The following is a 13,852-nucleotide window of genomic DNA, read 5'->3' as shown; positions in this document are numbered from 1 at the left end:
ATCCTATTTTCAGCCTTATCTTCCACAGTACCACTAAAGCTCATCACTCTGGTCAAATTGTACCATTTAATCTTTTTTCCCAAATGTGCTGTCATGAGTGAAACTGTGTCCCCCTCAAAATTTATATATATATATATATTTTTTTTTTTTTTTTGAGATGAAGTTTCACTCTTGTTGCCCAGGCTGGAGTACAGTGATCTTGGCTCACCACAACCTCTGCCTCCCGGGATGAAGCGATTCTCCTGCCTCAGCCTCCTGAGTAGCTGGGATTACAGGCATGTGCCACCATGCCTGGCTAATTTCTGTATTTTTAGTAGAGACGGGGTTTTGTCATGTTGGCCAGACTGGTCTCAAACTCCTGACCTCAGGTGATCGGCCTGCCTTGGCCTCCCAAAGTGCTGGGATTATAGGCATGAGCCACTGCGTCTGGCCCAAAATTTATATATTAAGTTCCTAGCCCCTAGTACCTTGGAATGTAACTATTTGGAGACAGGGTCTTTAAAGAGGTAATTATGCTAAAATGAGGATTATTGGGTAGACCCTAGTTCAGTAAGACTGGTAGCCTTGTAAGAAGAGGATATTTGGACATAAGACAAACATTGAAGGAAGACCATATGGAGAAAATAGCCATCTATAAGCAAAGGGAAGAGGCTTCAGAAGAAACCAAACCTGCTAACTACCTTGATCTCAGTTTAACTTCCAAAACCACGAGAAAATAATTTCTGTTGTTTAAGCCACCTAGTCTGTGGTACTTTGTTATGGCAGCCCCAGCAAACTAATCCGCAGGCCTTGTGCTTTTTCCTCTTGAGGCTATTTCCATTTTGTTATTACCATGAATGATAATAGCTGTTATCATGAGTATTTTAAAGTACTTGTACTAATTGCTTCACATATATTTTCTCATTTTATCTTCACAAACATGAAGTAGGTATCACCTCCATTTTATTAACGAGAAAACTTTATTTATTTTTTAATTTTTTTGAGATGGAGTTTCACTCGTCGCCCAGGCTGGAGTGCAATGGCACGATCTTGGCTCTCTGCAACCTCCATCTCCCGAGTTCAAGTGATTCTCCTCCCTCAGCCTCCCGAATAGCTGGGATTACAGGCACACACCACCACACCCGGCTAATTTTTATATTTTTCGTAGAGGCGGGGTTTCACCATGTTGGCCAGGCTGGTCTCGAACTCCCAACCTCAGGTGATCTGCCTGCCTTAGTCTCCCAAAGTGCTGGGGTTACAGGTGTGAGCCACTGCGCCCGGTAGAGAAAACTTTAATAAGCTCCAGGAAGACTTTATAAATAACGAAGTAGAAATTCTAACTCAGATTTGACACTTAATGCCTATGGACTTCCAGAAAGCCTTTCCTGTTCTTCTCCATTTATCTCCATTCTACCCATTCTTCCAAGTCATGCTTCCTCCATGAAGTCTTCCAAAATACCCATTTTGAAATACTGGAATATTTGGAAGAATATCCCTTTTTTTTTCTGAACTCTTAAAAATTCCAAATTAAAACTGTGTAAAATATGTTTTCTTGAGTACTTGTTCTATTTTTAAAATATCTTAAGTATTTTCCATTTAAGATCCCATAGAGCTAGGTTTTATACTTCTTTATAGTCCTACATAATAACTAGCCAGTAAGTGGTAACTAAATATTTAAGCGGTAAGTTACACTAAAGCAGAAAAGATAAAGGACAAAAGGATTATTGGGAAAATACAGATTTTTTTTTAAAGTAATCGCTAGGTAAAAAGCACAGAAAAGTAAAATAATTTCACATAAATATTGATATAGATGTAAGATTGCTACTACATATATAACAGTAGCTGAATAACAACAAAAATCTCTATAATTCCCTAAAACAAAACATACTAAAAATAATGAGTATATTTTTTCCCTGGAACAAAGCTACATTAGTCAAAAATGTTTAAAATGTGGTGCCCTCATTGCACAAACTAATTGTAAAGCCAAAAGTGTACACATCTGGTCAAGTGCAGTGGCTCACACCTGTAATCCCAGCATTTTGGAAAGCCAAGGGAGGAGGACCACTTGAGGCCAGGAGTTCGAGTTCAGCCTGGCCAAGACAGCAAGACTCCACTCTATTTTAAAAAAGTGTACAAATCCAAGAACTACACAAAATTGAGGAAATACCTGAAGGCAAATCTCCAGTTATGTTCTACTAAGATAACTGACTACAAGATATTGTAAATATAGGTAACATCTTTGACTTTTCATAATTAAATATCTCTAGTTTCAGATTTCTCCGGGAAAAAAATGGGCTATAAAAATTACAAGAAATTCTAGTCGTAAAGCTAGGTTACAAATACATGCAGGTTCATTATATTTGAATGTGAATTTGTAATAATTTACACAATAAGTTATTTCTTGACAGCAACATCAAATATAAAATGTTTTTCACCTCAATAAAAGGAATTGTACTTTCAATGCTACTCACCCTGTCGGTCAAACAATGAATCAGCAGCTGTGGCTTTATTTGAAGGAGCCTCTGTGATTGGTCTGAGATATGTTCTATATCCTTTTAAAACAGACGCCATAAAGCGCAAAAATGCCTCTTGAATTTCCATCTCAAGCTGTGTCATCTTCTTTTGCCAGGAGAAATCTGCTTCAATTGGAGTCATGTCAATCGCCGAGCCTTCTTGAGTTTTTCGGTGAACTAACAAAGGAAATAAAAACAGAAAATGATATTATGTTAAATTTAAGAAGAATTTTCTCATATACATTCCTTCATTAATAATATTCCTTTTCCCTCACATTACCTGAAGACAGCTGGGGATACAATTTCTTTAAGGTGCTAAGTAGATTTTTGCACGGCTTTTTGGGAAGTTGCTTCCAGTTCATGTTCTTCTTTTCATCTGATCTATTAAATCAGAACAAAATTCATAAAATGTGTTATGCATAATCTGCTTTTACTAGACAAAATTCTTGCATCAACCTAAAACAAGAAAATGGAAAAGATGTTTTTACTGCAGTCATAACTGATGCAAACAGTTTGAATAAGTAAATTTCAAGGAAGTTCTCTTTTCATTCAATCGACCTCTGTCAAATTTAGCCATCTCATTCTAACCTTCCAACATATATTTTCAATGTTGGAGTTAGGAATACAACACTGAAGTCTAGCTTCAAAAGTCACATTTTAAAATTATAATATTCTAAGTGTCAAATCTAGTTGACATGAGACTTCAAACTACCTACTGGTAGGCTTCTAAAATGCTGTGTGCCCAAAGAGAAGAATTGGAATTTAAGTAAGGATTAAAAGCACATGTAGTTCATCTAGCCCTCACAGTTAAAAATAAATTAATCGTAACACCATTATTCAATATAATCTATGATCACGAAACAATAAAAACCAAAGCCAGGCCAGCCTGGCCAACATGGTGAAACCCTGTCTCTACTAAAAATACAAAAATCAGCCGGGTGTGGTGGTGTGTGCCTGTAGTCCCAGCTACTCAGGAGGCTGAGGCAGAAGAATCACTCGAACCTGGGAGGCGGAGGTTGCAGTGAGCCGAGATTGCGCTACTGCACTCCAACTTGGGCAACAGAGCAAGACTATGTCTCAAAAAGAAAAAAAAAAAACCCAAAGCCATAGAGATGACCATTTTTAAAGGTATTACTAAAAGCTTCTTTTTCCAAAATTTTATATTCCGAAGATATAAAATATATGTATGTGTATGTGTGTGTATATATAGATATATTCCAAGAATATAAGAATATAAAATACAGCAGACAACTGCCTAAAAAGCCCTCTTACAAAAGTTAGCATAAATATAACAAACTTTCTTTAAAATTCATGGTTAAGCTGGCAAGAAAACTGGGGACATCTTCACGAGTTGAAAACCCAGAGTAACACCAAGGCCACTTCTGCCCTGAAGACTAACGGACAGCCTTGGATTTTAAAGGCTTCTCACAGAACAGGAGACAAAGTTTCAGTCTCACCAAGAAGTATGTTAGAACTGAAACTTCCAAATAAAACTGGTACCCTTGAAAGTCTGGCTCAGCTTTTTCTTTTCTTTTCTTTTCTTTTTTTTTTTTTGAGACGGAGTCTCTGTCGTCCAGGCTGGAGTGCAGTGGTACGATCTCAGCTCACTGCAACCTCCGCCTTCCGGGTTCAAGCGATTCTCCTGCCTCAGCCTCCTGAGTAGCTGGGATTACACGGGCGCGCCATCACACCCGGCTAATTTTTTATTTTAGTAGAGACAGGGTTTCATCATGTTGTCCAGGCTGGTCTCGAACTCCTGACCTCATGTGATACACCCACCTTGGCCTCCCAAAGTGCTGGGATTACAGGCATGAGCCACTGCACCCAGCCTGATTCTTTTTTTAACCCAAAATGCTACAATTCTAAGCCCTTTACCTAAGTTAGTGAATTGCTTAGGTTTCTCTAAATGTAGCATGGCATAATGAAAAGGGCAGATTCCAGCTTTAGGATCAACCTGGAACCCTGGAACCTTTATATTAGCTAATTAATGAAATTAATAAATTTAATAAAAATTTAATTTTTTAATGAAAAATTAAATGATTTTTTAAACAGGTTCTATTTTGTATTATTTTTCTTTAGCAGTCAGTGCAGTTCACATGTAGTTTTTTTTTCTAAGCACGTCGTTGCATTTTGGGATCTTTTTTTGCATACTTTAAATCTTTTATTTTAACAAAATATGTCAATGTTTTTTAAATTTCAATAGGTTTTTGGGGAACAGGTGGTGTCTGGTTACATGAATTAGTTCTTTAGTGGTGATTTCTGAGATTTAGGTGCACCCAAGTAGTATATACTGTACTCCATGTGTAGTCTTTGCGCTGTCGCCCAGGCTGGAGTGCAGAGGCGCGATCTTGGCTCACTGCAACCTCCACCTCCCAGGTTCAAGCGATTCTCCTGCCTCAGGCTCCTGAGTAGCTGGGACTACAGGCGTGTAGCACCACGCCCAGATAATTTTTTGTATTTTTAGTAGAGATGGGGTTTCACTGTGTTAGCCAGGATGGTCTCAATCTCCTGACCTCGTGATCCGCCTGCCTCGGCCTCCCAAGGTGCTGGGGCTACAGGCATGAGCCACCGAGACTGGCCTCATGTGTAGTATTTTGTTCCTCAACACCCTCCCACCCTTTCCCCCAAGTCCCCAAAGTCCATTGTATCATTCTTTTTCTTCCCCTCTCTTGAGGGGAAGTCTCGTTCTGTTGCCCAGGCTGTAGTGCAGTGGAATGATCTCAGCTTACTGCAACCTCTTCCTTCCATGTTCAAGCGATTTTCCTGCCTCGGCCCCCCAAGTAGCTGGCATTACAGGCACATGGCACCACACCCGGCTAATCATTGCATCATTCTTATGCCTTGTGTCCTCATAGCTTAGCTCTCTCAGTTTGGATTTTGATTAGGGGAGGGATCTCCCCTGAGAATTCATTACTATATGCCTGCCAACTAATGGGTTATGAGTTTGACTGCATGCTACTGGCATGGCACAAGAAACTTTAAGTCAAAATAACTAACTCCAAGTGCTCCCTGGCTTAATGCCACCAGAATGGAAGCAAACATAATATCCTCTCTGTAAGGATAAACGTCTAATAAAAGAGCTAACACTTCCTTTGTGCCTGGTACTGTTAAAAGACATATTTTAACGTCTCTTGAAACTGTCTTAAAAGTGATGGCATGTCAAGTTTAACTCTGATCAACTTCTCTCATTTTATGTAATCCCTGTCTAATATTTTAGTGCTATCTTTTAACCCCCTCCCCCAAATAAAATACTGTCATTATTGTCTGGATTATCATCCATTTGTAATCTGGCCCTGACGTTTACTATCTGTGTGAGTTTGTATAAATCAGTCAATTAGTCTGTTACTCAATTTTCTGATCTGCAAAATGAGGACTGATAATTTACCTAATATACAGGGCTACTGTGGGTAGATGAACTGCATTTCATCTAATCTAATGGGCCATCGATTGTAAAATTCATTGTTTTTGTACCAATTAGAGTAAGAGGATGTTGCCAATTAAAGTATTTTAAAGTCTACTTTACTGCTTGAAAAAAGAGTAAAATATTAATTTTAAGTTCTAAGTACCCATATTAAAAAATTAAGAGGAATCATTAAAGGAACATAAATATGAAATTATAGACACACATAATATAACATTTAGGTAAGCAGATGGGAAAATAATTCATTCAATCTGAAAGAGAGAAAAGAATAACAGCAGAACAAAAAGGACAAAATAAGATAGAAATGTTCAAATATATAATATATGTAAATTAATGCATTCTTCAATAAAAAGACAAATGTTAGATTGGATTTTTAATGCCAGTTATATACTATATATAGAATATCTGAAATTAAAAGGATGGGAAAAGATATACCAAACATAATATATCTAACATAATATATTAATGAGAAGAAAAGCACAAACTAACAAAAAGAGCATCAGTGATTTTTTTTAAAGTGGCTACAAGACAAAAGTATTCATTTAACTGCAGAACCATTTTGAACTTGAGTGTCCCTCATAACGCAGCCTTAATTAAGTACATAAAGCAAATGTCCACATAAGCATAAAATGCAATTGACAAATCCACCATCAAACTGGGATTTTTAAAACTTTAATATGATCACACAGCTCAAAAATAACTTAAAACACATATACACACCCTTGTTCCACGTCTGCTCAGCTCCCTCACCCCCATAATACATAATCACTAGTTTCTTGTGCATATTTTAATGTGTCTTTATTCCAAAACTAGCAGATACAAGTAGCAGCACAAGTAGCAGCACACTGCAATACACAATTACCACCTTGATTTTTTTCATTTAATAATCTGTAGCCGGGCACGGTGGCTCACACCTGTAATCCCAGCACTTTGGGAGGCTGATGTAGGCATATCACTTGAGGCCAGCAGTTTGAAACCAGCCTGGCCAACATGGTGAAACCCCATCTCTACAAAAAATACAAAAATTAAGTGGCCACGGTGAACACGTCTGTAATCCCAGCTACTCGGGAGGCTGAGGCACAAGAATTGCTTGAGCCTGGAAAGTGGACATTCCAGTGAGCCAAGATCACGTCACTACACTCCAGCCTGGGTGACAGAGCAAGACTCTGTCTCAAAAACAAACAAACAAAAAACAAACAAACAAACAAAAACAAAATATCTTTTGTGATTTTTTTCCCAATACAGAAAGCATCCTTGCTCATTTTACAGCGTTACAGTAGTATTCCATTGTAGGAACCATTTAACAAGTCTGGGACATCTGGATTTTTCTTTTTCTATTTTGAACAAACATGATTTCATACAAAATAAAATGTTAGGATAAATTCCTAGAAGTGGAATTGCTGAAGTATATATATTTGTAATTTTGACAAATGTTGCCAGATACCCTCCACAGAAGCTGTCATCATATATATCTCACTTCTAACTGCAGTGAATGCATAAAGACTGTTTATTTCCCATCATCCTCAAATAGTATGCTATTTACGCATTTCATTTTGAATTTTTTTTCTTTTTGGCCAATCTGAAAAGTGAAAAAGTAGTATCAACATGAAGAACTAATGTGGCATTTCTCCTATAATGAGTGAGATGCTTAAGCATTAAATAAGCTTAAGCTTATTTGATTTTCTGTGAAAAGACTTCATAGTCTTTGCCTATTTTTCTATAGAGTTATCCGTCTTTTGACAATTTCTAGGAACTCTTTCACATAGAATATTTACAAAAACTGACCATATACTTGGCTTCAAAGCAAATCTCAACAAGTAGTAACAGAGAATGTTCTGATCACAATTCAACTGAGTTAGCATTTAAGAGAAAATAAACTTTGTGGGGACCAGGTGCAGTGGCTCATGCCTGTAATTCTAGCACTTCAGGAGGCCGAGGTGGGCGGATCACCTGAGGTTAGGAGATCCAGACCAGCTTGGCCAACATGGTGAAATCCTGTCTCTACTAAAAATACAAAAAAATTAGCCAAGTATGATGGTGCATGCCTGTGGTCCCAGCTACTCGGAAGGCTGAGGCACAAGAATTGCTTGAACCCAGGAGGCGGAGGTTGCAGTGAGCCAAGATCGGGCCACTCTACACCATCCAGCATGGGAGACAGAGCAAGACACTGTCAAACAAAGGAAAAAAACTTTGGAAATTCAAAAGACACACTTTAATATAATACATAAGTCAAATAAATTTTTTTGATAAAAATAAAGAATAAAGTCTACAAAAATAAACGCATTATATACAAAGTGTGGTCTGCAACTAAAAAGCTATACATCAGGCCAATATCATTTATGAACATCAATGCAATTATCTTAAATTCTTAGCAAATTTAATCCAGTATAATGATGTTTATTTCAAGAATACAAGGACTGTCTACTACTAATTGACTTTATAATGTAATTTACCACACAGAGTAAAGGAGAAAATGCTTATCTCAACAGGTGAATAAAAAGGTTTTTTTTTTCCTTTCACACCAGACAGGTAATATGCCAACATCAAGTTGTAGGAGGCACATCTCACACATGTGCATGAACGTCCAATCATCAACGCTTATGAACTACAAGAAGATCACAAAAAGTATTTATAAAATTCAGTATCTACTTATGATTTTAAAAAAATTTTAATGACATAGAAGTAGAAGGTAAATTCCTTAATTTGTAATTAAGATATCAAAACTCTAGAGGAAGGATAGGCAAATTTTTACTGAAAGGGCCAGACAGTAAATATTTTAGGCTTTGAGGACCACACAGTCTCTGTCATCACTACTCAAATGTGCTGTTGTATCATGAAAGCAGGCATAGGCCATATGTAAATGAATGAGCATGGCTGTGTTCCAATAAAACTTTATTTACAAAAACAAGCTTTGGGCCAGATGTCAATCCCTGTTGTATACCAATAATCATACTTTATGATAAACTGCTCAAAGCATCCCCTTTGAAATTAGAAACAAGACAAGACACCAACTATAACTACTTCTATTCAACATTACACTAGCGATCCTAGCTGGAGAATTAAGATAAAAAATTTAAAAATATATTAGGATAGTATAAGTAGAGAAATGTGATGTTTATAGGCAGAAAATTGAAGATAATATACAAATTAAAATAACAGAATTCAACTAAGTTACTAGATATAAGACCACTATATAAAAATCAACTACATTTCCCAGCAACAAGTAGAAAGTCTCATTTAAAATACCATTTACAGTAACAATAAAAACTGAAAGATACTTAGGAATAAATAAGTCTAACAAAAAATGTGAATTATCTTTCTGGAGAAAACACAAAGTTTACCAAAAAATGTTGAAAAGACCTATGAAGTGAAATACCACATTCATGGGTCACATTTCCTGTGCATATTTTAAATGTGTGTCAAAAAGGTATCATCTGCCTCCAAATGAATCTATAAATACTATATATTAACTACTTGATGTAAACATTCCATGATGTATACATACACCAAAGCATCAGATTGTACCTCATAAATATATACAATTACTATGTCAATTAAAAAAAATTTAAAAGGTAAAAAAAAAAAAATTCTAACAAAAATCCCAATGTAATTTTGTGTGGAGCTTAATAAGATGGTATTAAAATTTATATGGAAAAACAAAAGACCAAATAGAGTCAAAACAATTTTTAAAAAGAACAGGAGTAAGGGGATTCGCCATGGACATTGCCAAAAAAAAAAAAAAAAGGTCTCATACCATGATTTTTTAAAACAGTTTTATTAAGATACAAATTCATATACCATACAATTCACCCATTTGACCTGTGCAATTCAATGGTTTTTATTATATTCACGAAATTGTGTAACCACCACTACAATCAATTTTTTTTTTTTTTTTTTTTTTTTTTGAGATGGAGTTTTACTCTTGTTGCCCAGGCTGGAGTGCAACGATGCGATCTCAACTCACTGCAACCTCTGCCTCCTGGGTTCAAGCAATTCTCCTGCCTCAGCCTCCCGAATAGCTGGGATTACAGGCATGCGCCACCATGCCCGGCTAGTTTTGTTTTTTCAGTAGAGATGGGGTTTCTCCATGTTGGTCAGGCTGGTCTCAAACTCCCGACCTCGGGAGATCCACCCATCTCAGCCTCCCGAAGTACTGGGATTACAGGCGTGAGCCACCACTCCCGGCCTACAAGCAATTTTAGAGTATTTTCATCACCTCAAAAAGAAATCCCATAGTCACTTAGCTTCCAATACTCCCATCCTCTTCATTCCAAGACAATCACTAATCAATCTACTTTCTGCCTCTAGAGATTTGCCTGCTTTGGACATTTCATATAAATTGAATCATAATATAAGGTCTTTTAACATAATGTTTTCAAGGTTCATTCATGTTGTAGACAACTTAATTTTAAAGCCATTAATATAGTATAATACTGGCAACAGACTGAAGCAAATCAAAGGAAAAGAATTAGCCCAGATACGTATTTATACAAATGTAGAAACTGATATGTCATATCAAGTTTAGCTGAATTAAATAACTAAATGAGAGAGGCAAACCTCACAACTTAAGAAATAACCATGATAGTATTTCATGGCCTCAAGGCAAAATATCTCATATACAAGAACCAAAAACAGTACTCCATAAAGAATAATTAATAAATTTGATAAATTAAGATAAGCCTCTGTTTTATCAAAAGACACCAAAAACAGAATGGAATGACAGGTCACAATGTGGGAGAAGCTATCTGGAATGCATACAGCAGACCAAGAATTAATTCCAGATTATATATACAATTTCTACAAATCAAAAGAAAAAGACAAACAATCTAACAGGAAAATGTACCAACAAAAAGAACATCCAGTTCACAGGAGAGGAAAACGAAGGGGCACAAAGATATGAAAATTTTGCTCCATTTGCTACCAATAAAGGAAATGTTAATTAAAGCCACGGTGAAATACCATTACCATCAAATTGGTAAAAAATTTAAAAGTCTGACCACAAGTGTTGGCAAGGATATGAAACAAAGAGAACTCTCATCTGCTGAGGATGGAGTAAACTTGGGAGAGTAATCTGGTATTAGCTATTAAGTTCAAAATGCTCATTCCCTACCAAGCAACATTAGCGCTTCCAGGTATATGCTTCAAAGGAATTCCTGAGCATATACTCAAGGAAATATATACAATGATCAGAACAGCCTTGTTCCTAACATCAAAGATCTAGATACAACCTAAATGTCCATCAACATTGATCACCATTGAAAATGAACTGGATGAACCTCACAAAGAATGGTGAGCGAAAAAGCAATTCACAGAAAACTATTCAAGTAGAAAAAAATTTAGAAGTATGCAAAACAAAATTTTATTTAGATTAATACATATATAATAAATGTTTTAAAAATACATGTATGTGATAAACTCCAAATCTAAGATGACGGTTGGATGTGGAGTTTATCCAAGATGATGGCTGGATCTGGAGCTCCTCTCTGGGAGACAGGAGCAAAATATGGTTGTGGAGGGCTATCTAGGGATTTCAGATTTATTGCTAATATTTTCTTTTTTTTTTTTTTTTTTTTTTGAGACAGAGTCTCGCTGTCACCCAGGCTGGAGTGCAAGGGCATGATCTCCTCTTCACTGCAAGCTCCACCTCCTCGATTCAAGCAATTCTCTTGCCTCAGACTCCCAAGTAGTTGGGATTACAGGCACCCACCACATGCCTGGCTAATTTTTGTGTTTTTAGTAGAGACAGAGTATCACCATGTTGGCCAGGGTGGTCTTGAACTCCTGACCTCAGGTGATCCATCTGCCTCGGCCTCCCAAAGTGCTGGGATTATAGGCATGAGCCACTGTGCCCGGCCTATTTCTTAATAAAGTTGTGGTGAATAGATACAAGTTATTTACATTATTCTGTATAATTTGGAAGTATTTCTTTTTTTTTTTTTTTTTTTTTTTTGAGACAGAGTCTTGCTCTGTTAGCCAGGCTGCAGTGCAGTGGGGTGAACATGGCTCACTGCGGCCTGGACCTCCTGGACTAAAGTGATCTTTCCTCCTCAGCTGCCTGTGTAGCTGAGACTATGGGCATGAACCACCACTCCTGGCTAATTTTTTATTTTATGTAGATGGAGTCTCACCATGTTGCCCAGGCTGGTCTTAAACTCCTGGGCTCAAGTGATCCTCCTGCCTCAGCCTCAGAAAGTACTGAGATTACAGGTGTGAGACACTACACCTGGGCACATTTTATAATTCTTTAAACACAATTGAGCAGGCCGGGCACGGTGGCTCACGCCTGTAATCCCAGCACTTTGGGAGGTCAAGGTGGGTGGATCACCTGAGGTCAGCAGTTCAAGACCTGCCTGGCCAACATGGTAAAACCTCATCTCTACTAAAAATACAAAAAAAATTAGCCGGGTGTGGTGGCATGCGCCTGTAATTCCAGCTACTCGGGAGGCTGAGGCAAGAGAATCACTTGATCCCAGGAGGCGGAGACTGCAGTGAGTCAAGATTGCACCACTGTAACTCTGTCACCTGGGCAACAGAGTGAGACTCTGTCTCAAAATAAATAAATAAATACAATTGAGCAAACATTTCAAATTTATTTTAGAAGATACATAAGGAGCTACTACAGCTATACAGTTTCAAAATACAATGGTAGATCCATGTCAAAATTATATTTTGAGTTATAGCAAATGTTTTCTTCCTTCCTTAGGTTATTTTTTTGGTTCACATAAAAATATTTTCCCAACGAATTCTACTGTTGGAACTATTCAGGCCTCACCCAAAATATTTCTCTATTCATTTTCTACCAATCTCAAACAGTAAAGAATAAAAGCGTTCTACAGCCTGGCAGTTGGCACCAACAAAAGAAAACTTTTAATACTTACTGTCCTTTCCCACTTTTGGTGGGGGAAGGGGTAACCCTTAAACATCCATCCAGAACTATTTCTTTTATTAATGTAGTTTGCTACTCTCTGAACCCTCAGCTGTACCACTGCTGTACTTATCACCTCCAGCAAACACAAACTATCACTGATTTTTAATATAAATTTCTATGCAGTAAACAACAGATCCTTATAAAATTCAAATCCCGACAACTAGGCAAATGGTATATCACCTTATAATGTAACTAAACTTTATCTCCAATGGGTAAACCCATTTTACTTACATATGGATTTTGAATTAAACCTAGAAAGCATATCATCTCTTGAGCTCTGAAAAAGGTGTTTAACCATTACTTTTCCAACTCATAGTCTCTTCTGATAAACATAAATATCTCCTGCTTACATTTAACATTGTTACCCAAATATAAACTATCATAATACTGAACATTTTTTTTTCCAAATCACACAGCATTCCCAGATGCTGATACCTGCCCTGGTTGAGAGCTGCTGTATTTAAGATGAAGATTTAACAACTACCAAAAGTAGCATATTTCTAGATGCTTTCAAAGAACTGTAACTCTACATAGTGAAAAATATAAATGGGAGATAATATAAAATGAATCAACTTACACATACAACATGTTCGTATCCAAGTCAATGCAAACAACATCTTGTGGTGGGTCATGAAGATCAAAATACCTTGAGTCAACTCCAACTATAAATGGTAAAGGTGCACTAAGCACTGCAGCCAGTGAAAGAGGACAAAGGGGAATATATGGGCATTGCCACTGAAATGGAAAGATCATCTGGGGAAAAAGTTTTAAAAAATTAACCAAATTTTAAATTTGCAATCAAAAATATATAAGTAACTAGTATTACTGAAAAGGGACCACTGAAAAGCAGTTAAGTCTGTTTTGTTTACCTTAAACTTCATTCCAAAACTAAATGATTATAAAATACTACTAAGCAATACTAAGAACAAATGTAATTAAAATTTTCAAGCCATAACGATGATCATAAGCACAATAAAAATACTAACAGCTTTTTGCATGTTAATTCTTCTA

The 13,852-nt window shown here is 36.8% G+C and overlaps 1 protein-coding gene and 1 pseudogene across 3 annotated transcripts in view; both read right to left on the bottom strand.

The window, feature by feature from the left end:
* DENND4C (DENN domain containing 4C) overlaps positions 1-13,852 on the bottom strand; it is a 142,589-nt gene that overhangs the window by 54,498 nt on the left and 74,239 nt on the right. For all 3 annotated transcript variants that reach the window (XM_012500698.2, XM_030818805.1, XM_030818850.1), the window contains exons 10-12: positions 13,419-13,594; positions 2,773-2,873; positions 2,451-2,669 (exon numbers count right to left, since the gene is read on the bottom strand). In XM_012500698.2, coding sequence (XP_012356152.1) covers positions 2,451-2,669; positions 2,773-2,873; positions 13,419-13,594 — 496 coding nt within the window. The remainder of the gene's footprint in view (positions 1-2,450; positions 2,670-2,772; positions 2,874-13,418; positions 13,595-13,852) is intronic.
* Positions 8,433-8,530, bottom strand: LOC115836086 (annotated as a pseudogene).

This window comes from Nomascus leucogenys, chromosome 1a, assembly GCF_006542625.1.
Source record: "Nomascus leucogenys isolate Asia chromosome 1a, Asia_NLE_v1, whole genome shotgun sequence".
In the NCBI taxonomy this organism is placed as follows: Eukaryota; Metazoa; Chordata; class Mammalia; order Primates; family Hylobatidae; genus Nomascus; species Nomascus leucogenys.
Note: the sequence above shows the minus strand (reverse complement) of the source record. Positions and strands in the feature narration are given on the sequence as shown.